Below are 25,658 nucleotides of genomic sequence, written 5' to 3' on the forward strand. Positions count from 1 at the left end.
TGGTCTGATAATGAATAACACATTGCCCAAGGCTTCTGTGCTGATACGGTAGTTAAAGGATTCTTGTGTTTGTTTCTGACTCATACAACTGATGTTGACACATGGACACTATGTAAAGACTATGGATGAAGGGCATATCCTTGGCATAATTAAGCACCAGCAGATGTGTAGGATACAACTGGGAGCTACAGAGACAGAAAGAAGAAACTGGCAGGCATGCTCCATAAATGCTCCCTTCACATACACGCATTCCTTCACACTTCTTTCTTAAGAGAAATGCTGCATGATTTGAGATAGCGTAGCCAGCAGTGGTTTCTAAATCATGAACACCCTTCCACTCTGGCTAATAGTGGATTTATTTGTAGCAGTCACCAGAGAAAACTATTAGATGATGGGCCGTTTGGCCTAGTGGTCATTGATGTTATTTGAGACCACTGGTGCCTACCTGTGTCAGGTCTGTGCTCCTTTTTGCTGTTCTCCTTGCATCTTCTTGCTTTTCCCTGAACTGCGAGTCAGTCCTAATCCAACCCTTGACACTGAATAGACTACTGAAAGCAGAATGCACTAAAAGATGTGTCCTAACTGTATATTTGAGCAAACTAAGGCATGTGCCTGTGATACTTAAAGAGGGGCTTTCTTTAATATGCCTCAGCATACAGTAGTGTCTTACGCAATAAACATTAGTGAAAATGTTTCTTAAAGATAACGTGCAAGAATAAACTGACAGTTCAGAACAATTTATTCATGGTATTTTAATACCAAGTAAATGCATTTCTCAAGTAAGAATTTATAAATCTGGCAATTTATAGAAAAAAATAAATCACAGCTTCACAAAAAGCTAACTTTCAACAGTTTGCTCCCCAAACCCCCAACACACAATTTACAATATAATTCAACTGTAGGTAGAAAGTTAACAGCGGTGTGAAATTCTTAAAAAATATTTGCAACAGCAATTGAAAATAAAATTATGATATTTACTCAGTGAAAAAGTAATAGGAATTATGTTTCCCAGTAAAGGATACATCAGAAAAGCAGCAAAAAATCCTCCTTCTACTTATTATGTGCCATCTTTCTCCCTGCCAGAGACATCACTGGCAAAGGCAATACTTCAGTATTAATCATTGCCACGTTCAGTGTTTTTGGCAAGAAGTCATACTCAGAAGTCCAGTGTTTGAAACGTGTTTTGTCCTCACCCTGTGTGCTCCAAAGGTTGCTTTTATTCCTGTTCTTTGGTGCAAGACCGAATCAGTGACAGCTCAGAGAAAGGTAAGTATAACGACTTTCCTATGGATTCATGTCCACTGTCCACTCTTTCTTCACCTCCCCAGCACAAACTGGAAAACCCAGAAGTTTCAGTTTCTACACCTCACATTTGAGTACTTACAAAAGATGAGGGATTTGAATGTTGGTATTATATTTTCACCTGTGCACAAAAACCCAATGCAACCAGAGGAGGAAAAATGTTCCTCCTCTAACTGAATTAAAAATCACATTTTCAAAGGTCATTGCACTTGATAACAAAAAGGCAATTAATATGCATTTGATATTAAATATATTGTACAGACCTAAAATTCTGTGCAATCCATTGCTTCAGACACACACATACTTAACATTTTTTTTAAAGCTAAGCTCCTAGTTGTAATTTACTGAAGAAAAACTTTTTAAAGAGCATTTTTTCAAAGACAAAAATTCCTAAGAACACATACACACACACTTATACACTCCCTTTAACTCCTAGTGCATTGAAACAGATCTCTGTTTTGAAATTCTCCACGTTGTTCCCACATTGAACTTTGCTCTCATTCTAAACCAATCCAGTTGACACTACACAAGAACGCTTTTTCTCTGGCCTATCCAATAAGGCTGGCATTTATCATGCTGTTGGTACAGACACGAAAGCTGAAGATTATTGCCTCGCTCCTTTACCTGAGGAGGATTTAAAGTTTTCCAAGTGGACGCAACTCATTTTTCGCTCCTGCTGCCTGCAAACTCCAAAGGCCAGTTTCAGGTGCCAAGTGTTTACTATCCCAAAGCCAGGGTTTTGGGTTGTCTCTGCAAATTTTGTGACAATTTGCTGTTAAAACCACAGACATGGAATATGAGAGGGAGATATTGGTCCCTGAGATATACTAAATGAGAACAACAACTAATCACTGATATTTAATTTGGAGTGGACCCTCTTTAAGGAAAACTACGTTAGCTTCAACTTTCGAAAGTTTAACAAATAATCACTAAAAATACCCTTAAATTGGACAACAGAATATATACAGTATTGGTCAAGAAAAGCATATTGTACAGAGTAGTTTTAAGAGTTATCAGTTACTGAGAACTAAAGATCTGTCCTGTGAATAGTGTGCTGTATTTCAGATTTGTCTTTCAGGCAAATGTTTGTCTTTCAGACCAAACACAAAAGGCTGAGAACAACAAGCATGACCTTAACCAAAACATCTACTTACTCCTACTTCTTTAAATGTACAGTTGCAGGACTTAGTGTCTTAAACACTTATAATAGGCAACTTGACTACAATTCCCAGAAGCCAAACCAAACTTTCAAACTTTCTGATTGATCAATTCAATAGTGCTCTGTTTGTCATATCAGTAACCTTTTCATTGCCAAACCAGTGGCAATGTTTCTTGTTGTCAATACATTTTGAGCTAGTGCTCGAAGAACTTCTACCGTTGAGGGTGTTTCAGAACAGAGGCAACTAAAACAAAACATCTTTGGCAACCACAGATAGATGATAGATAATTCACAGCAGCTGGAAGAACAGTAAGACCTTTACAAAGTCCTATAGTGCACCATTCACTTTTTGCAGTTTGTTGTATAAAGTACCAAAACTCTGAAAATTTTAGCTAAACATTTGAAATATTACCTATCAAGTTGCAGGGTTTTTTATACCAACTTTCTCAAACAATGCTAGGGCTTGTGAAATTTGAAAGGGTGATGTGAGATAGTCCACACAAAGGCCTCCAGTGCAGTTGGAGTTGATTGGGAAGGGAGCAGAGAAGTGATGGGCTAAAGACTTAAGTTTCAATGTACCACTTAGAGGTTGCTCAAGGACTGACAACAGATATATTCATGAATGAATTTAGTCACACAAGTAGTATCATCACACTGGTAGTGGAATCTCTTCAGACAAGGAAACAAAATGAAACAAACAAATAAACAATTCAGCTGCATCCAGAGAGTCCATTAAGCAGTCTCATTTATCTGTACCTTAAATAAGAAAGAACATCCATTAGTAACATAGAAATTAGTAATATTACAATACTCTGAATTGTTTTTAACACACTATAACACAGCTGAGCTATAGGAAGAACTCGGTATAGCCATCTTTTGTTTTCAATTAAGTCAATTATAAATTGAATTCTGCAAATATAAGCTAGTTCTTTGTGTGTATGAGAGGAAAAAAACACTAATAAAGACGGGTAAACTTTTAACAAGTAGAAGAATCAAAATATACTATGTTTATTTTTTTCTGAAAATGAGCTTAACTTTCAGAAATGTGGGAAATACTGCAACTAACTTGTATAACTTCATTGTGATGCCTGTATGTAAATTAGTACACAATGCAGCAGTAGCTATCACAACTCAAGAAAAATAATTCTTAAAAAAACAAATCAACAACAAAGGAATGTTTAAGCAGCAAAAATATGGTAGTACTATCAGCATTCTGTGAGAATAAGAACTTCATAATCCAGATGTAGCATAAGATGCCACTCACAGCCAATCTTTTGGTTTTAGACCTCATTTGAGATATGCCCACTTAAAAGCCTACAAATGCTTTTCTTTAAATTTGAGTCTAACAAAAATTGTCACTTTCAGTTAACCTTCACCTCTCACAAAACAAATCAAAACAAAACAAAACAGAACAAATACAACAACAAAAAACCAGCTATAGCACATGCTGAAATCTCTCAGGTGTCCAGATCCAACACACTTAAGCGAATCTTAAGGACCCCAGGTGCTGCATACAACTTGCTTTAGTAGTTAAATGAAGCAATATATTGTCCCCTTCTGTACTGGGGGAAAAGAATGAAGGTTATAAAATAAAGCGCAATAATTGACCCAATTTTGATGAAATTATGAAATGCAGTATTGTTCTTCGTATTCAGCCATCAAGTGCTGCGTGAAAAAGCAGTTAGTTCAGGAGATCTCTAAACAGTTTTTTGCCACGTTAGTGTTCTCTATTCTGCCCCAGCAGATTTCTGCTTCACATTTCAGCAGCTGTAAAAGCATGGCTCTGACCTACAGAGGCATGTTCAACAACAGCACTATTGCCATGCAAGACTTACTGCTGTTTCAGCACATGAAGGATGAATTCAATCCTCAGTAGATTCAATCCTCAAACTTATTATACTGATGACTGTGTTGCAGTTCTATTGTTTTGTTAAGAGATAAAATGTAACAAGTTAATTAATGGAGTCACAGTACTGAAGTTAGAAGGAAATTCTGGTCAGCTAGTTCTGGCATTTAAAAGCAAAAAGGTATTTACCATAGAAAATGTCTCAGGGGGACGCAGCCTTGCTTCAGTCAGCAACACAAACGTAAGGTACCATGTTCTACCCTAACTACAAAGCTGAGCAAAACTACTTGTAGGTATCATCACTAATGCTGTTCCTATTTAGATAGTGCCATTTTTTGGAAAAAAAACACAAGAGCTGGAAATTTCTTGCAACTTCTCCTGTCTCAAGCTTACCATGTGAAAATAAAACAAAATACTCAGTAGATACTGTTTGAAAACAAGGGTAAAAAAGGTTCTGAAGGCCACTATTTGATGAGATGTTTTCCACTTGTGGGTCTGAAAGGCACAGACAAGCTTAGGGAGAAGAAAAAATCTGCTTCTTTGAGATCCCACAGTGTAAGTTTAGATACATATGCAGATTACTGATTAGTTGATTTTAAAAAGCAGTAAATCAAGAATTTCAGTTGCCTATTTGCCCATTTAATATTGATCTTCATATTAATTCAAGCATCCCCATGTCAATTCTAGGATCCTCACCTAGAATTAATGCTCAAGTTGCTTAGTTCAGCTTGTTAAAAATTTACCCACTTATCACAGTTGGTTTTATGTTATATTTCGTAATCAAGACTGTTCTCATTCACAAGATACATTCCACATTAGTAAATCAATGTCAAACCATTTATTCAGTTTGATTTTTACTTAGCATTTGTTTAGTTTTATTTTAGTTCTCCTATGAGCTCAGACAGTCTCTTCCATGCAAGGTAAATTACAACTGAGTGACTAATTCAGGCTGAGTTGAGTAGAAACGGAGACAAACACATCATAACATCAGCATGCTAGAGTCCTCAACAGCCTGTTTAATAAATATCCCATCTCCCCAGAAAACAAAATAAAGAAAACTAAATAACCACCCCCTAAACAACCACCTAGAACCAGTGGTTGTACTGTAAAGTATTTTCCTTGAAAAGACATTCTGAAACAGAACAACAAAGAACAAATGACATCACCATATAAACTTCTTTCTCTTACCAAATGAGTATCTTAATGCAGTGTTTCATTTCTGGCATAAGTACCATCATCCATATTAAGAACTTTCTTTTAAGTAAGTATATTAATAGGTTGAAGATGCATCTTCATTGCATATGCACACACAGTCCCTCTACACAGTTTTTGTAGGTTTCAACCCCACTTTACTGGGGTTTCTTCTCTTCATACCTAATCAATTCATTTATCCACCAGAGTAAAGCACTAAAAGAACATTCTAAAGATTAAGTAGATGAAGGTTTCTAACCATGCAATAATTCCAAGGACAGCAGAAAAACAAAGGGTTACATGAAGATAGGTTCCAAGAATAGAAGTCTTCCCTTTACTTGGACCAGAGCCTCAGAATAATTAAAAAGGTTATGAGAAGAAATGCAAGACAAAGGATGGAACCTACTTCTAACTGCAGTGCATACTGCAATGCAGATAATGCAAAATTCTGCTAGGTTGCTCCAAGCTATATCCTTTTTATAAACTGTATACAGTCTGCATAGCTAAACAAAGGGAAGTGATAGCATTAGGATTAAAATGCATCCAACAACTATGAATTCCATGGCACATAAAGACGAATTCAAGATGGCATTCACTTTGTTCCCTTAGGCACTATATGACTAATTAACACCCTTAAACATTTGTGTGCATGAACAACAAAAAAGCATCAGTCATTTTTGCTGAAAATAAACAGTGGGGAAAAAAAAAAAGCCCAAAAAACCAAAACCCAACACTTAAACTAGTGTAGATAGCTTTTTAAGTGATCTAGTTCAAATAGTAACTAACCTGAGACGAACTTTGCTCCGATTAACATTATCATGCTACTCATAATAAAAAAACCCAAAGGCAGACTACAGAAGATACTAGTGTCACCTGATGTCATCCAGAGGAAGGTGTTTCCAGTCAAGCAAATCAAAAGAGAAATATATATATATAAATTGCAATATATGTGTTAAAAAATCATATGAACAGCAAAAAGTAACAATAGCAGTGACATTTGTAGAAAAATTTAAAAAGTTCATGCATAACCCCCCACAATAATTCAAAACAGGCTCTCAACAGGAGGTAAAATCCAAATTCCACCAACAGAACTATCTAGGTTGAGCCCATTTCCAGTATTATTCAATCTTACATGCTTCTAGCAGGCAGAAAACAAAGATCTAAGAAAAATGACTCTTTTTGCCCCAGTGTTGACACAAATAATGACTGAGGTTATGTGCTGATAAACATAATCCTTTTCTAATTAGCTGAAGAACTAATTTAATTTTCTGCTAGGCAGATTTTCTAAACTTCAAAAGAAAATAAAGATATATAGGTAAGATACATATCGAGCACTTGAGACTTTGGGAAATGTAACAGAGAATCTAGATATAAGGTGACTAAATCATACTACACAGTACTGAAGTGAATCTTCTTAGTCATGCTGTTACCTATTTCCCTTCCAAACAGCCTACAGGGAATTGTTTCTATAACCCTGATGTCAAACAAAATACCTAAATTTATGCACAAAATTTTAAAAGGAAATATTTAGCTTTAGCCTTCAACAATAATGTAAAAAACTTAGGCTGCAAGTGTGGGTTTTGGTGGCTGGGTTACATTTTGTAGATTCTTTACTTAAATCTCTTAATTTGAGTAGTAACTCCAAAAAAAGTGAAATGAAATGAAATGAAATGAAATGAAATGAAATGCAAGTCAAAGCCCACAAATTCTGTGCAGTAGGATGATTCAGGCCTGAAAACTTAACCTGAATTAGAGCTTAAATATAAATTCAAATCAGAGATCATAGAAGACTGCGAGTTTTATTTAATTGAAATCTAACAGACGGAAAATCTCTCTACTTCAAAAGAAAGATCTTTTTATTCACTCAAAAGCATTTGTAATGTCCTATGTTTGCAATTCTTCACTTTATGATAACTTCCTACTCTTAGTTCTTGTGGGTCAAGCAGGTTGTGGTGTTATCAGTACCTCCTTTATATGCAGCAAATGATAAAGGAAAGATACAGCAAGAAAAATTACTGGATGAAACTTTTCTCTTTTGCAACATGAGTAGAAGAAAGTTCACAAGATTCCTGCATTCTCTCTTCTTTTACATAAGAATTTTTTTTCTCTCGTAAACCATCACTATTCTGAAACCTACAGTTAGTCTGATTTAATGCCCTCTGATTCTAGAAGCCTGCAAAATATTGCTTGTATCATCACTTCAAGAGGAAGACCTATATTCCTGATTTGTTTCCAAAGTGTTTTTAAGTGATAATTTTCAAATAACTGGAAAAATTGATGGATGGTAGGAATGGAAAAAGTCACCAAACTCAAGATTAATTAACTAGGCTAGCTGACTAATTAATAATATTTGATCTGCAATAATGTTTATTTTACCATTTGAAGGAGCTTCAGATGTTTCCCAGTCCATAGATTTCATCACAGCTTTCTTCCATCTGGCATAGCGATATTCACTTTCTGAAATTCAAAAATAAACAGAAAAATCTGTTAGTGCCTATGAATTCAAATTTAGGTATTTAAGCTTCAAGGATTATACTACTAGCTTTTCATCCTTTTCCATAATACAATTTTTTTGCCTCAAATAAGTATTATAAAATATTATTTTGAATGCATTACATTAAAAAAAAAATAATAAGCCTTACAACAACCAGAAAAAGAAAAATCATAGTAATGTACAGTAAGGAGAAATAAATTTCAAAAACACTTTTCTGAATGTTCAACAATTAGAAGATGTTCAAGTAAGACAAAATGAAGCAAATGTTATCCATGCAGAATCCCTTCAGCATTGAAAATACTGTCTTGAAGTAGGAATCCTAGAAGTAATTATAGTCAAAATGGTAGGACAAAATTCTGCACAAGAAGTTAAAAAATAATTGGAAAGACAAAATGTGTTTATCTTGCACATGGATTAATTATGTCAAGTATGCTCTTTTTGCTTCTATAAGCACTTACGAATGATGAAAAAGTTAGCTAAAATAATGATCAGAGTAGGCTTTTTAAAGACAAAATAGGAGTCTCCCACAGGTACTCTGTCCTTTCCAAATCTGTGAAAACACATTCACAAGAGCTTTAGGAGACATTCTTCTCCATAAAAAAAAACCTTCAAGATTTCTTTGATTTCCTTCCTGAAAGTCAAAAGCCACTAACTAACTAAGTGCCAGGTACTGAACTTCTTTAAAAAACTAAAAAGAAAAAACCAAAACAGCTCAACCCTGTGGGGATGTATTGTTTTAACCTTTTCCCAGTCCTACCAGTCGAATGCTCTACTAGTCAACCCTAAATAATCGAACCAGCACGTGATCGTTAACATTTGTAAGGATATTTACATATAGCTTTTTATATGGGTATGTCAGAATGCAACAATGAATAACCTGATCTGTTGAACATAAAACAGTTTACAGATTCTTAGAGTATATTCAAAGGTTTTACCCTCTGGGTTGATCTGTGGTTCAAATCGTTCACACGTCACTGCTGTCAAATCTCCAGGATTCAGACTCCAAATTCCAACTCCTTCTGCAGCTCCTGCTGCCATAGCAGCTCCTAGAGCTGTTGTTTCAGGCATTGATGGCTTCACTAAAGTGAATCAGAGAGAAGGCCATGATGTTTTTTAATGAAAGTCAGATGACATCAGAACTAAAGACTTCATATGTATCTATATTTTCTATAACTGCTATATTAGCTTCCCTTACGTTTACCAACTGCAAACATCATTTTACTGCCATTGACATGATTATTAAGTTAGTTTCAACTATGAATCTTCCAACTTGTTGAAATACCTCGTATCACAACTTCCCTCAACACTGAATCATGCAATTGCTCACTTTCATATCATGTGTAAGGCTTCTGACCTCTACCACCAGTTTCTTCAGCATACTTCTGTTAACACTAGGATTATTTTGTTGTTCTTTTCCTCCCTAAAGCAATGACCAGTGGCAAAGTTATCCAATTTGTTCTCATGGTCTAGATGTTTTGGTATTACAAGTGTTTTTATTCAGAACAGGCATCTTAAAAGATGTTACATGCCAGTACTTAATATCCTGTTTGCTTTCCACTGTCACTCTAGAAGAACATTCAACCCCCAGGCTGTAAATCTGTGCCATTCACTGTTTCATGCAGGGAACTCCTTAAAAGCTGATCTTACTGATCATGCCCTTTCAACTGCTAAATTTAGGCACTAATAGTATGGACCCTGTGCATTACATACTACTAAAGGCAAGCTATAACATCTCTATTTAAAAACTTTCCAATACCTTGCTATCACTGAAGTGTCTCACATGCTCATGCATAAAAGCAGAGAAGGTACAAAGCTCTGACTGATCTCTGTCCAAGATTCTCAAGGTCAGCAGTCAGAGCTAACGATTTCATCAATTTAAAATTTGTCAGATGGTTAGAATTTGGTATGACAACTTCAGAGTTCAATACTATCATAGTGCTATAACATTACAACACGAGATACGAGAGTCTGAGGTGCTCTAGAAGAATGAATCTTAAAACTTGATATAAGATCTAAAAATATTTCTGAAAAGAAAAAAAAATAAGAAGTCCATCACTCACCACACTGAGAAGAGCAATCTGAATGACCCTCATCAGCCATTATGAATGAATGCTGCTTTCAGCTTTAAAAAGAAAATAGGACTCGTAACTTTATCTTACCTACTGGAATACAGAGGATGTCTGACTGGAGTTGCATGAGAACTTTGTTATTGGTCATTCCTCCATCTACTTGCAACTGACTTAATGGTATCCCACAGTCCTTGTTCATTGCATCTAAAATCTTAAGAGTAATATATGTTAAGATTTAATTGCAGAAAAATCCATGAAATTCTCAGAATGTAAAATACTGATAAGTCAACATTTGCTGCAGTGTTAAGCAGATAATTCTCCTTCCCATATACATCAAGATGGCAAAACAATAGTAATAATGCAGTTTTGTTTCATGTACAGCAAGTGCATTCAATTTATCACTGAAATCCTAATGTAGGATTTGCTTATTTGCTTATTTATTAGCCTTTTGCTTATATGGTCTGAAAAGAACTTTGAAAAAGAGCTGATGATCACCATGAACTTTGTTAAAACTAACAAGGAAGGAAGTCCGCAGCATTATCCTACAATCATCTACATGCAGAATATTGAGTTTTATATGGTCTTGTAATAGTATTCAATCAAATGGCTGCCTTACATTTTTACTGTTAGAATATCATTCTTGAGAAATGAACTCTGCATTAACTACTGCAGAATGACTTTCTCTTTGTAATTTTTAATTTATTTGATTAAAAAAAAAAAAAGTGTGCTTTTCTCAGCTTTAAATGACAAAGCAAAATACATAAACCACAAAAAAAAAGAAACTTCAATGCATGTTACTACTATTCTGTAGTTCACAAGGCACTCAGTTATACAGTCTTTACTGTGAAAGGTCAATCTATTTATATGGAAAAACAAGTGGGTTTGTAAAGCATGAAAAACTATACAGAAGTCAGTTATCTAGTAGATTTTTATCTAGTCCTAGAAAGAAGGAACCAGAAGTATTGACATAAGATATCTAATAGTTAAAAAGAAGGTAAAAGGTCAGTTTTCATTGTGGCAGGAACTATATATAGGCCTGCACATTACATGTACATTACAAATAACTTGGAAAATAGGATAAACAACAGGTTATGACAGCATGGCAGCTGACAGCACTAAGTAATAATGCTCCTCACCATTTGTTTCCTTCAAGTGTACCATTGTACATTCAGCTATACTGAATTTCACCTGCTTTTCTCTACCATTCAGAACTTCAGCAGTGCCTCATAATCTCAGATTTATGTGTACTGTTGGAGGCTCCAACTTTATCAACTAGTGAGACCACGTTGAATAATGTGATACACTCAGTAGAGATTAAAAAATGAAAAGAATGCTAGAAATGAGGAGGTGATGAAGGAACAAAACAAATCATGATCATGCTGTTACTATCTCTACTGTAGTGAGATTAGATTAAGAGCAAGGCACCCAGGTAAACTGTGTCTAATGACAGCCGTGCGCAGCTCTTAGAAGGAAAATATTACCTTTTTTTCTATAATGCTTTCTGAGAGAAAAAAAACATAACAAGGATCATCTGATCACACAAAGGGTCACCTGATTGCACTTTCTGGATAAAAAAGGAAAAGAAACTGGATGGTACAGTAAAAACAAAACAAAAAAACCCAACCAAATGAATACAAATTTTGAGTCTTCCTGAAGAATGTGTGACTCCTATTTCAAGGGGAATTAAAACAGAATAACCTTGTTTCTGACAAGACAAAGCTAAGAGTATATTTCTGAAAAATGTATGTTTTATCTCTATCATCATGACATAATTTACTAACATAAGCACTTCCAGAGACCTAATAAGGAACTCCTATATCTGTGAAGTGTTAGGTGTTAATATGTCCAAAGAGTTAACTTCACCTTCAGCCAGAAAGCTTTATTCCCCTCCCTTCTACTACCAGCCACATGCTGTCTCTTGTTGTGACATTTGCTACAGTCCTCTGCGAGGCAGCTGAGGTCATTAATCCAGTAAAAAAACAGCTCAGCAAAAGAGGGATAATTTTTTGCTGGAAAGTTCATTGAGCTGTCACGTGAGATGGAATGGATAGGAGGAGGGATAAGGAAAGAGAGGAGCAGACAACGAACTAGGCTATCACTTCAGTTGGCTGTAATTACACTTTGACTTCTACTATCAGAATTAAGTGATATAAACTAAGTTCCTTTCATGACTTTCTGAGGACTCAAAGGGTGTTAGCATAGCTTCAAAAACATCTGCCCTGCTGAAGTTTCTGGCTTTCTTTTTCCATAGGACTATGTCTTACTTTACTCATTGTTACGAGAGAAATAAGAAGGCTGTTTTCTTCCTCTTACACAGTGTTAGCTGGATATTGTTTTAAAACAAATTATGTTTACATAACACCATCTTAAAAGCATGAAATCATATTAAGGTTTGACTCCTACCCCTTAGAGTCCATGATTTTCATTTTGTCATATACTTTTACAGAACACAAGGAGCATAAATTGATAGTAGATGGTGATAAAAATATATTAATGCTTAGAACATTCTGATATCATGCTTTTTAATTAGGTTCGAGGATTAACTTTGAGTGTGAGATTTAGTTTTGTTTTTGCAGAACGTTGGCAAAGACAATTAGATATGTAGTGAACAGGAAGTGAATATGGATTTCCCTTGATATGTCTGCTGCTCTTGTGTACTGAAAGTAACATCAATCATATCTGTCAGAGCACAGGCTATAGAATGTAGTCTTCTATGATGTAGAACTAATGCTACACTTCAGTTTTGGCACTGCCTTGCCATTTTAAAGTTTGTCTGTTCTGCATCTCATGACATTCACAAAATGTGTTCACCTTATTTTAAGTGTTGAGAAAAACCGTAAAAATCATGTACCACCCAACCAGATCATTGTAGCAAAGTTCACAGGAACAATTCTTCAACACAAGTATCATGTAAATTAGCATACAAGTGTGGTATGAAGCACCAGACTTTCAGTAAACCTTTTTAATCCTTTTTCTGAAGATTTACAGTTAATATTATCATACTAGTTTACAATGAATTTAACAACTAATTTGCTTTTACCTCTCGTGTTTGGAAGCAGACTGCTTCTAGTGCAGCAAAGGCAATGTGGTTTTTGTTTGTAAACTGGGTAAGGCCACAGATAATGCTGTTGAACAGAGGAAAAAGAAAACCAGCAGTTAGAACATCTTTTCCAGAAAATACTTCAGACTTAGGCCTTTTAATTCACAGCTCATTCAGTTCTGTCATATAAGGACTGCTTTTTAATGTTAAAAAGCTTGTTTCTTTTTAATCTGAGTTCTCTTATCCCTGTAATAAACTGTTTTCAGTGTTCAGTCAATACAATTCATTGCCATAATTTACAAAATTATTGTCAATGTGCATGCATAAAGAATGCATATTCATACACACACATACAAATTCAAGTGTTCTTCTCTTAAGGAATGTATGATCTAGGACAACTTCTATTTAAAAAAAAATATCAGTGGTCACTGAAATCTTAATAATTCTCTCATGCTTTCAGTTCTAAAGGAAAAGCCTGGCTGGGTCAATGCTGTGTATTTGGTGCTGGATACATGCAAGAACTGAGATATTAAAGGACATTTTTAGTTACTGCCATTTCAAAAATCAGCTTATAATAGTTAAGAAGCTAAGGACTGTGATCTGAAAAATTGTTAGAATACCTATGTCAGAGCTTTTTTGTTCCTTATGTACTAAAAGCACCTAATTTCTAAGAACAGGACTTCCAGGTGTAGGGAACTGGATATTCTTAAAGATCTCTTTTTTCAATTTAGGAAAGTTATTGTATATGTATTATGCTTCTGTGACTTTCATGGCATGCTCTGATTTCAGCAATAGCACACAAGCTCACAATAGTAGAAAACAACAAACAGAAGGTTACTACTTCAGCTAGTAGATCTAACTAGTACCAGACTGTGAAGTCTTAACAAAAGAAAGGGATTGGGAGGCATTATACTGAAGAGTGTTTAATAGACATAAATCAAAGAGGAAAGGGAGGTGAAATAGGGAACAATTTAGAAGGTTGAATCATTTGATATAGTGAATGCAACAGCTGTGGGAATGCTGTTGCTCAGAAAAATAAATCACCACTAATTTCTTAATTTTCTTCTTTTATTGCCTGACAGTTCGCAGGTATACAGAACCAGAAATGTGTGAAGTAAAAAAAGCTGGCTCTTTCCATGTCATGAATCATAGAATCATAGAATGGCCGGGTTGAAAAGTACCACAATGTTTCCATAAAATGTTTCCATGTACCATAAAGTTTCAACCCCCTGCTATGTGGAGGGTCCCCAACCAGCAGACCAGGCTGCCCAGAGCCACATCCAGCCTGGCCTTGAATGCCTCCAGGGATGGGGCATCCACAACCTCCTCAGGCAACCTGTTCCAGTGCGTCACCATTCTCTGAGTGAAAACTTCCTCCTAATATCTAAACTTCCTCTGTCTTAGTTTATGAATGATAAAACTACCCTTGTTGGTCCCTTCCAACTCAGGATATTCTATTGCTCTGTGATTCTGTGAACTGTCCTCCAAAAAGCACAACCTTGTCAAAGTGTTTTCCACCCTCCACCCCCTGCTTCTTCTTTAAAATTTTTAGAGGTGGGTGGAAGGATGATTGGCTGAGTCAGCAAGTCCTTGTTGTTCTATCAGTAGCAGTTGCTGTTTTGAACAGATTAAATACGAAGGAAAAACTGTGGTTGCTTGAAGATGCTATGGAGAATCAAGAAAAAAAAACCAAAACCAAACAACAACAATTTCTCATACATGAAAGGACTAGTGTTAGTATTTGTAAAATAATTAAAATTTTCCTGCAAATGTGATGCTTATTCAGATCCTTACCCCCTTGCACTGGGTTCCCAGTAAGGTGCATACAGTCCTGAAAATGCTGGCACAAAGTAGCAGCCATAAGAAGTTCCCGCTTCTGCAGCCAGTTTTTCTAATGCACACACAAATAGTCTTCACTTAGCTTTTCACAACGACACCAGCATTTAAACATGACACTCAAAGATATTATTATTTAAAGAGAGAGTATTTATAATATGTTAGGTAGCTACAAAAGCAATCAAGCTGTTACGATTAGAAAATACAACTAACTGGCCATCTCTTCATCTGTAACATGATGTCCACTTGCAACAATATGAACGGAAGATGGGGCATAGGAGGCTCTGGTAAATGTAAAATCAAAAACAAAAATGATTTACTTGACATTCTGACCTAGATTCTTTGCAGTTTTCAAAGGGTATGCTGCAAATAATTCTACCTTCAAAGGTCACACTTGCATTTAAGTCAAGGCAAGCATGTAAAACTGGATCAAGACCAAAGAGAGTTAAGAACTAAATTCCCATTAATTTCAAATGGATTTAGAGTCCTAAATTCTCATCTTAAGTATATAATCACCCGGCCAACTACAAGGAAATGTGAAGTTTCTTACTATCTGAGTAGTAATATCAGATACCTGAACTCCCCAATATTAAAATATGTAATTTTAGAAGTTGTATTAAAGCACTCAGCATGACAAATGAAGTATTGTTAGTGCACAGCTCCTTCCTATAACAAGTAAAGAAAGTATACTTTTTCAGCTTTTGAAAATTTCTTTTGTTTGCATTGATCAAACCATAGCAACAGAGAGGAAAGGTAGGGAAATATAGTCAGAAATTCCTTTTCGAATGATACTTTCACACAGAATCCACTTAAAGGAGTGAAGGGAGGAGGAGAACATTTTCAAGGAAACAGGAAACGATGACAGAGTCCCACAAGATTCTAACAACAAGGACAAGATCAAAGTTCTTGAATCCCTGACCTTTCAGTGGTCTAATGAAACTTACGAAGCCAACAGGTACTGTGTTTCAACAGGTGGCTAATTCTAGTGACAGTAGCTTGTATTCTTCTGTATACAAATACAGGTGAGAGTGAGTGTTTCTCATAGAAAAGCAGATTGTTTTACATTTCTGCTTAGTTTTAAGTCCAATCTGAATTTTGTTTTTTTCCCACTTTTCAAAAATATATCAAATTATTAAAAAATTTAATGAATTGCTTTTCAATCATAAATCTCATTGTATCAGTCACTTTGAAACTCATAATGCATATTTTTGATGTTTTCTCCTTTTTCAAGGTTTGGTGGGTTCATAGTTTCTCTGTTACACACCAGTTTATTTCAGTTCAGCTCAAACAGAAAAAATTAGCAACACAAATTCTGAAGGAATTATAGCCAAAACAGGCAGCCATTATGGGTATCTGCTCTAGGATTGATTGGGGCTTTCAGTAAATTGGTCTAATGGGAAGTGTCCCTGCCCATGGCAGGAGGGCTGGAACTAAATGATCTTAAAGGTTCCTTGATTCTATGATTATGCACAATTCCTTAGAGTCAACTTTGCAAAGATTTCTACTTCAATGGACATGAATACTTCTGCATCAATTGTTGCAAATTTAGGGCTTCAGACTGTCATGTTTATTACAGCAAAAAATATGTTTCTTGGTTCAGGATCTTACTTTGGATTTTGTAACAGAGACATATACTCTTGGCTCTGTAAAACTGAATACTGCACTAATATTGCAAGTTCAGCATCTTACTGAGAATCTGCTTGCTAGGGAAAGTCGACAAAGGTTTTCAATGATGTTAGTGATATGCTGCACGACATATCAGTGAAAATTATCAATAAGCGGGCTGCGCAGCATAATGTATGTATGCATCTTCCAGCTATTCTTTACTTGAATATTTTGAGCTTTCATTCCATAGTAACACAGCCATCAGAACTCAACAACTCATCAAGCAAGTTAAAAAGAACACTTGAAATTAACAGCTCCAAATTGCAAACACTCACCAACTTCCTGTGAAGTTTTAACAATACCTAGATTGTCCCTCAGCCAACGAACAACGGCACCAGCTATTGCAACAGATCCCTGAAAAAAAACAAGATCACTACAATTACATGCAATTTTTCCATGGAGAGGAGTTGCCTAACTTCCTAAGCAATCTTCTGGGCTCCTCTAATTTAGGGACAAAACTAATTAAATAGAAACAGCCAGAGAGACAGAAAATTTAGTCTCTTTCATTTGACAGCAAAATTCCTCTGTTGGCTCAATAAATGTCCCTGAATAGTTCCATCTTATCAAAGATAAAATTGCATGCCCCCCATTTCACAGTAAAAACTCATTTGGGCTTCTATACAAGACAGTCTCAAGTCTACTAAACTAAGCTTCAAGTGAAATGGGAACAGCATTATATTCTCACTGTAAGCCATTGCTAAAAGACAACAGGTGTTTTCTAAACAGCTAGCTCTTACAGTTAAAACATATGGGTTTGATTAAAACAAGAGCTTGAATCCCTATTTTCCACTCTAGAAAGTGTCTTAGCCATAAGATTATTCGAGTACGAATGTAGGAGTAGAAAGAACACAGTATCTTCTGTTGAAGACTTTTTTTCAGACAATATCATTAAAGATGATGATGAAGAAAAACGTGCATAAGCAAATGTGAGCGTGTGGAAATAAAAGTCACTCTCAAACAAGATCTAAAACAAACCAGACCTCTCACATATATGTACAAAATGAAAATCCCAAAGTTGCCAGAACGTGGCAAATACAACTTCCCACATCCTGGTAACTGTAAGCCACAAATTATTTTCCCAGAGAAGAAAATCCTGTGTGTTGTCTTGGTCTCTTCAACACAGGAAACATAGGCTCTCTTCAAAAGATCAGTGGTAGCAGACAATTCAGGATGCATTTTTAAAAATAACTATTAAATCAAGCCCACAAATCAACAGAGATGGAAGAATAATTCTGCTGGACCCAATGAAGCACTGGTGTCAAACAGATGTTGAGCTGTTCTGTGCTTCAGAGGCAGAGTTTTAGAACTATGAAACTTTAAGTTATAGGTAAAGTCCAATTTTCTACAGATTTTGGATATCCTCAGAGTTGTGTGGAGAACTGAGGAACTAAAGGAACTGGAAATAGGCACCCATGTTTTAGTAGGTAAAAAGAGCTTAATTGTTAGATGTATCTTGTCTCAGAAATTTGGCTCCGATTTTTAAGTTTGAAGTAAAAACCATTAGAATGAAATTAAAAATAGAAGACATCTAGTCATGCTTTTTCTTTTTTGTCAGAACAGCTAAAACACTCAGTATATTTTCCTTTTTAAACTCCATCTTGGTTTGTTTATTTACTTAGAACATTTATGAAAGACTGTGAAACTGAAAAAAAATGTTTCAGACATTATACCCAGAAATTCAATGTAGAATTATTTTTTTTAGATTAAGTGATCTGGGTTGGAGATAGGATAACCAAAACCACATACAAGCCTTGAGGCGCAAAGCTATAACAGAAAGCCATTTTAATTTCTGTGCAACTGAATGGTTTCACTGGAGATAACAGAAAGATACTAAAAAGCAAAAGTAATCATAATTATGTATCTCTATAGAAAGGAAGAAATTATTTTACTTACTTCTAATGCATAACAAACAGGTTTGTCTCTGCCCAGTTTGTAAGCTATCGTGGTTAGAAGACCATGGTCAGAAAACACGGACTAAATAGGGTAAGAAGAAAGAAAAAACACAGGCAGAAAATATTTACTTAAGCACATGCAAATGATAAAAAAAAAAAAGAGATAAAACTGAGAAAAAAAAAAAAAGATATATAGAAAGTTTAAACCAAATAAATTATAGAAACAACTGAGATAAAACCCTTGAAATGCTGTGTTTTAATTTTTCATTTTCATTAACTGCCCTGGATCTTTCCAGACTTTCTATACCAAATAACTAATAACTAGTACTACAGAGAAACAAGTGTGAAAGAATAAAGAATAAAATAGCCAAGACAAAGAATAGAGCATGTAAGTTACACAACACTCAGCATTTTTTGAGTGAGTTTAAGAATTATACACAAGGGAAGTGCAAGACACTATGAGAAGTTCACTAGGCAGCTAGGAAATAAGAATCTTACTGAAACACCTTAAACAAACTATTACTTCCTTTTCTTTTCGATTTCAATATGCAATTCAATATTTTCCCTTACCTCCAGCAATACAATTATTGCTAATAAGATTATGATGTATTTATAGTTATACTCAACTATTTAACTGAAGTTTGCTAAAAACAAGTGAAAAATGAAAAAGACACAACTGACCTTCTGACCTGTATTGCACAGCAAGAAACATCCTGTCCCATACCTAGCATGAGAGCAAAGAAAAGTTAAAGCTAGGACATTTAAGAGATAAGCAGTTACTGCAGTTCTTGAATTCATTACTCCCCTAGGGAGACACCACATTTTTTCCTCTCAAATTGTATGTTACCATTAATAGATGATGAAACCATTCCAACACAGTTTATTTAAATGCAGCTTGAGGCTGAAAAATCTAGTTCCACACTTCTCTCTCTGATTATTTCTTGGACAGTAATTATCATGGAGCAGACAGAGCTGAAAGCTGAGTCTGAATTCTTCTTTGCTGGTTGTGTTTACTTACTTCAGTTTAAGCTGATTATGAAAGCCACTTTATAAACTAAATATTTCACAACATTGAGTTCAAATTTTTAAAGGTGAAAATACAACAAACTTTGTTCCTGTCACAAAGATTGCTTTTTTTAAAAAAACACATTCAACTTCTAAAAGTTGCATGTATCTCATTTGAAGCACTACATGTATATGTGCTCACAGACATACAAAAACATAGTTTAGTAGCCTCATACTCTGTGTTCATTTATTCTAACTAATTAAGAATTCATTTTTATTTAACAGTCTGAAAATCCAAGGCTTATAAATATTAACGAAAAAGTCTTCAGTTATATTTGTAGAATAAAAAGGATAAAGTAGTATCACAAATCGGCTAGAAATCTCATACTGAGACATAATCTGATACTTAGATTTCGGAAGGTATTTTTCCAAACATCTCTTATTTTATCAAAATATTTTTTATAAAAATACTTTGTGAAAAAATTGCTCAAAAGCATGTTTGTTTTAACAAAATACAAAGCTACTAACTTTGATTTGTGCGTAAGTATAAAAGATAACTTGAAGGTTAATTAGCAACAAGTATAAATTAATGTGTAATTAAATCTGTGAAAGTCCAATGCTGTGTATATACCTAGATGTTCATTTAAGCAAGAAATAGGAAATGAAACAGTAAATCACTTAAGCATACAGCTTTTCCTCAAATAAATATCTGATTACACCACTTGCCTGATTTAACTGATCAGCTACTTTAAACAAGGCAAAATAAGATGCTGAGAACTAGGAAAAAAATCAGATTTAAAATTCTCCATGACCAATACACAGAACCAAAGCTAAGCACTGTAACTTAGATGAACATTTCCTATCTAGCAGTAGTGTGTGGTTTTTGTCATTGAAATCTATGCACACTGCCTGTATTTGTTTAACTTTAGATCACACTATTTAAATAGCAACTACTTAGCTCTGTGTTTTGGTGTATTTTAAAATTAAAAACCTTCTTTCACACAGAGATATTTCCTCACAGTGACTTTGTTCCAAACTGCACATCACAAACTATTTTACTTTAATATCTTCAATATTTTATTCAAAAGTCAGGACACGGTTTAATTTCTAGATCAACACAGTTGAAAGGTAGAGCTGTAGTTATGTGGTAACTACAAAAGTATTTGGCATTTAGCTCAGAAGAGAACATAATACTAAATTTAAAACAGAGCAGCGACCTACTGTTTATCTCACAACATTCATCATAACCTACGTGTTTTTTGCCTGCCCATCTTGGAAGCACATTTGCCCAACAAGAGCAGCAGACTGGTCACCCAAGCACTGAAAAAAAGAATTTTTTTTTTAGCAAATGTCTTCATATGAATCACATTCACCAACAAGTAACATGAACAGATATATTTAACCATAGCTCAAACCTATTAGGAACACACAGCTAATTGAAAGTGAGGAAAAACCTGTATAGATAATCCTCTTTTCTCTGTAAGAACTGCAAATAAAATGTGTCATGATGCTTATGGTAAACTAAAAATTATTTCATGCATGTTGTGGAAAAAAAGATGAGAATCTGCCTCAAATTTTTGGATTATGTATATACTGAATCCCTTTTACATATAAAGCAGAGCTTGGTTCTATTTTGTAATGCTATTCATTTCCTTAGAGAGTCTCAGTTTTGAATGTAACTACACATAAGCGTTAGAGTTGACAGCTGTACTTCCACAGCCAGATCTTCTTCAGTATAAATTCCACTTCAAAATTTATTTCATGTTAAATATGAAGTTAAAACACTTGGAAACCAACAACATTTTTGTAGCAAGATTCATTCTTCTTAAAAATTTTTGCAGTGAAGTTATGTCTCACAACAAAATTGTTCTAAAGTTGACTTACCCCAGAAATTGGTACACCTGTCAAAGCTCCAGATTTCTGAGTCATAAAAAGAGAAAGAAAAGCTCCAGATCAGCTTTGCATTAATACAGTTTCAGGCAATCAAAAAGAAGCTAAACTTGTATTTGACTCGGGAGATAAAAATTTGCATGCATAAGGAAATAGATGAAGTCATACAAAAATGGATAGCCACTAATGCTGTAGAAGTTGGCTTCAAAGTATGTATTTTTTACTATTGCAATTCTATTAAAAATCTCTACTAAGAGACAGAAAATGGATGTAAGATATTGATAAGGGAGACAACATCCTGGAGAAAAATACTTCTTCTAGGAGAAACTTTTTTTCTAGGAATTTGTTGAATGTAGCATGAAGTGAAGAACTACAGCTATAACACACAAAGACAGATTTCTGGGAGGAAACAGAACAAAATAACACGTGAGAGAAGTAAGAAGGGAAAAAAATTGAGTAAATTCTGTTAAGTTATATATATGAAAAGCGGAGATTCATAGCATAGAGTCTCTACTACTTACTGCTTAAAATTAACTACATCTTAGTTAATACAAAGAATGTAGAGGTAAATGAAACCCAGAGCTTTCTTCTTTTTATATCACTATAAATAGAAATGCATTGTGCTTGGTTTAAAGTCAGTGAAAGAAAAAAAGTAAGGAGGCTTTCATGCCTAAAGGGTCAAATAAACAATATGATTGAGCAGAGTTGCACATTGGACTTATGCAGCTCATTAGGGTAGGAAATAGGGCAGGAAAGAGTCACATGAACTATATGGCTGAGTTGCACACTGGACTTCAGCTTCACGCAGCTCATTCCTAAAATAGAGTAGGAATTTTACAGGTACACTTGATGTCATCTCAACAGTTCTTAATACATATGTTTTTTGAACAGACAGTGTACAGAAGACAAGGTGCAGTGTAACATGCAGTCTGTGTCAAATTTTAAATGTGGAAGTGTAACAGTAAAGTGAATAGAAAAAAAGTAGTTGTTATGCAAAGACAGATGCCTGACTTTAAGATACAGCATTTCAAGTGGATTAGAACCTCTTCCAAACACTACCACATAGCTTTTCAGTTGCATTCTCGCAGTAGGTATCATAATAAATATATATCTTGACAACATTTATCTCTGTCTTTAATTTTTTTTCTTTATAGAACTGTAAAAATGAATTTTCAGTGAAGCCATGCAAGTGCATTTCCAATCTGATTTTTTTTTATTCACACTTAATTTAACTGGATTGAAGGTAATTCACTTTAAAAATGCACTAAAAACCCCAGTGTAATTCAGTATAACTCTTATTAGACAATAGATCTATTTTTTACTTCAATATGAAAATAAATATTCAGCAGCTCGCAAACTAAAGCACACACATACATAAGCAGTATATTTTAGATTTTTATATATTTTATATTTAATATTTGTATATTTAATATTTTGTATTTTAGAAACAATTTTGGTGTGAATGCTCATTGCCATATCTCAAATCTGGAAATACTTGCAAGTTTATTGGACTAGGAAGTGTGCTTTTACTAATCCTAAAATCAATGGAAATGCATAGCATATAAACAGAGTGGATAACATACAGGTGGTGAGCCTAATAGAAGCCTTTACTCACCAGGCTAGGACAGATTTTCTAGTCAGCAAAAGGAAGAAAAGAAAAAAAAAAAGTGGGAAGAAAGGGGAAAAGAAACACAAGTACAAATTTAAACTGACCAGCTATTCTGCTTCAGGTGCCACAATGTAGTATCTCATCTCTTATTACCTTACTGCCTAGAAGTATTTTGTTTGCTCCACTCATTCAACTTAATTACAACTCACACTTATCTGATGTTTCAAATTAGTGAAATTCAGTAATGATTTCCAGCAGCATCTTTAATGACATATTAGTAAAATTATTTACGTTTCAGGCAAGTGGGATTTACATTTTAAATAAAAATATTTTAGTTTGTCCTAATTACAAAATGCTTGGATGTCCTTAGAAAACAACGGTGTGAAATGCCAGGAAAAAATAAAGAAATCACAATATCCAGTTTATCCTATTTGAAGGATATTCTTATTTTAGGAATAAATTATCTGTCACTTTAACAGAAGAGTAACTGCTACATCATATTAAATATGAAATCTCAGGCCCATGACAAAAATCCATTTTTAACTCCTAAATAAACTTCACATTAAAAAAAGCTCATTACTTTTGATCTTTGCATTCTGAAAGGTAGTTTCCACAGTACTTGTCAACAAAAATCAAATTTTGCTGCTTATCAAAAACCTCTCCCATTTGTTTTGTCTATTTGACACTTAACATCTGGCAGATATTTACCTTCATATAATATCTTACAGCAGGACATATTGACATACTAGTCATAAATCAAACAATATTAGTCCAGAGAAAGCCACTAGTTTGAATGAAAATTCTCTCAATTGTTATTAACATATTTTTACAAGATAAACACACATGCACAAACATACCATCAGGCCATAAATCTCAGATGAGCTTCGTACTTTTGGAAGTATTTCCATAGGAATATCAAAGAATCTGAGCACAATACAAAATAAGGTATAGATATGGTCAGTGCTAAATCAGGAAGGATTTTGTATTTATTTTCTTAAATAAGTTTAAGGTATAAGGAAATAAAATATAAAGGGAACTTAAATATCTAGGATTTCATGCATATGTTTCTCTATTTCTCATAAATGTGACACTGAACTAGAAAGTAAAACAGAACATATTTGGGTATTTTGAAGACACATTTAACTCTTCCATATGAGAAGTCATTCCTCTTCCAACACTACATTTATAATATAGTGATTAAATTTAAACTCAAAATAGAAACACTATCATTGCAACTGAAATTAATGAAAAAACAAACTATTGAATTGTTTTCATGAAATAGTCTTCTACCCACAGAAAAATTCAAGGCTCTGCTGTTTAAAATTGCTTGTAATTTGGACATTTGGTTAACAACAAATCTTACATATTAACAGTAAATACATCAGTAATTGCTGATTATTATCTAGATACGAAATTCTTACTTTTGAGTGTTTTTTAACACATCACTTACAGAATCCACTTAAATAACATTATTACTATAAAATGAGCTTACTGGCAGAGCTCAGGATCCCAGTCCAAGGAATGAATGTTGAACAACATCGTTCTACTGGCATTAGTTACATCTGTACAGTGAACACCTCCATTCTTCCCACCTGTCAAACACTGAATTAAAAAAATAATAATAAAATCAACAGTATTTAGCATGAGAAGGTACAAGTTTACTACAACAAATTACAAACAAAATCTAAATTCACACAGCTTTCAGCTTGGGAGTGGGAACACCGATGCTTCTGCAACAACTATCACAGATCACAGAATCACCCGGGTTGGAAGGGACCCCAAGGATCATGTAGTTCCAACCCCCCTGCCTAGCAGGGCCACCAACATACATATTCAGATCAGGTTGCCCAGGACCCCGTCCAACCTGGCCTTAAACACGTCCAAGGACGGGGCATCCACAACCTCCCTGGGCAGCCCGTTCCAGGGCCTAACCACTCTCCTAGTAAAGAACTTCCCCCTAACATCTAACCTAAATCTTCCCTCCTTCAACTTAAAACCATTTCCCCTAGTCCTGCTGTCGTCAGCCCTTTTGAAGAGTTTACTCCCCTCCTGGGTGTAGGTTCCCTTCAGGTATTGATAGGCTGCAATGAGGTCACCCCGCAGCCTTCTCTTCTCCAGGCTGAACAAGCCCAACTCCCTCAGCCTGTCCTGATAGGGGAGGTGCTCCAGCCCCCTGATCATCTTAGTCGCCCTCCTCTGGACCCTTTCCAAAATCTCAATGTCTTTCTTGTACTGAGGGCTCCACACCTGGACACAGTACTCCAGGTGGGGCCTCACAAGAGCCGAGTAGAGAGGGACAATCACCTCCCTGTCCCTGCTGGCCACCCCTCTCCTGATGGAGCCCAGGATCCCATTTGCCTTTCGAGCTGCCAGAGCGCACTGCTGGCTCATGTTCAGTCTCTCGTCCATCGGGACCCCCAGGTCCTTCTCTGCCGAGCTGCTCTCAAGGACCACTCCTCCCAGCCTGTACAGGTGCCTGGGGTTCTTCCGGCCCAAATGCAAAACCTTGCACTTTGCCGTGTTGAACCTCATCAGGTTCACCCGAGCCCAGCCCTCCAGCCTGTCGAGGTCCCTCTGAATGGCATCCCTTCCTTCCACCGTATTAACCGCACCACTCAGCTTGGTGTCGTCAGCAAACTTGCTGAGGGTGCACTAAACCA

General features: G+C 35.3%; 1 protein-coding gene across 7 annotated transcripts in view; it reads right to left on the reverse strand.

Moving 5' to 3' along the window:
* Nucleotides 1–721: 721 nt before the first annotated feature.
* Nucleotides 722–25,658, reverse strand: part of GK (glycerol kinase) — a 36,925-nt gene continuing 11,988 nt past the window's right edge. Inside the window, exons 7-22 of one of the 7 annotated variants that reach the window (XM_048929718.1) lie at nucleotides 24,491–24,600; nucleotides 23,856–23,922; nucleotides 23,005–23,022; nucleotides 21,384–21,419; nucleotides 20,752–20,819; nucleotides 19,176–19,218; nucleotides 18,496–18,576; nucleotides 16,878–16,956; nucleotides 14,896–14,992; nucleotides 13,102–13,186; nucleotides 10,152–10,272; nucleotides 8,928–9,071; nucleotides 7,875–7,955; nucleotides 6,285–6,371; nucleotides 4,297–4,380; nucleotides 722–3,217 (exon numbers count right to left, since the gene is read on the reverse strand). In XM_048929718.1, coding sequence (XP_048785675.1) covers nucleotides 4,340–4,380; nucleotides 6,285–6,371; nucleotides 7,875–7,955; nucleotides 8,928–9,071; nucleotides 10,152–10,272; nucleotides 13,102–13,186; nucleotides 14,896–14,992; nucleotides 16,878–16,956; nucleotides 18,496–18,576; nucleotides 19,176–19,218; nucleotides 20,752–20,819; nucleotides 21,384–21,419; nucleotides 23,005–23,022; nucleotides 23,856–23,922; nucleotides 24,491–24,600 — 1,158 coding nt within the window. In that variant the 3' untranslated portion in view covers nucleotides 722–3,217; nucleotides 4,297–4,339. Of the gene's footprint in view, nucleotides 4,381–6,284; nucleotides 6,372–7,874; nucleotides 7,956–8,927; nucleotides 9,072–10,151; nucleotides 10,273–13,101; nucleotides 13,187–14,895; nucleotides 14,993–16,877; nucleotides 16,957–18,495; nucleotides 18,577–19,175; nucleotides 19,219–20,751; nucleotides 20,820–21,383; nucleotides 21,420–23,004; nucleotides 23,023–23,855; nucleotides 23,923–24,490; nucleotides 24,601–25,658 lie in introns of all 7 variants that reach the window. The other 6 variants (XM_048929744.1, XM_048929726.1, XM_048929717.1 and 3 more) reach the window with 6 other exon arrangements.

The sequence above is a fragment of the Lagopus muta genome, chromosome 1 (genome assembly GCF_023343835.1).
Source record: "Lagopus muta isolate bLagMut1 chromosome 1, bLagMut1 primary, whole genome shotgun sequence".
Classification (NCBI taxonomy): domain Eukaryota; kingdom Metazoa; phylum Chordata; class Aves; order Galliformes; family Phasianidae; genus Lagopus; species Lagopus muta.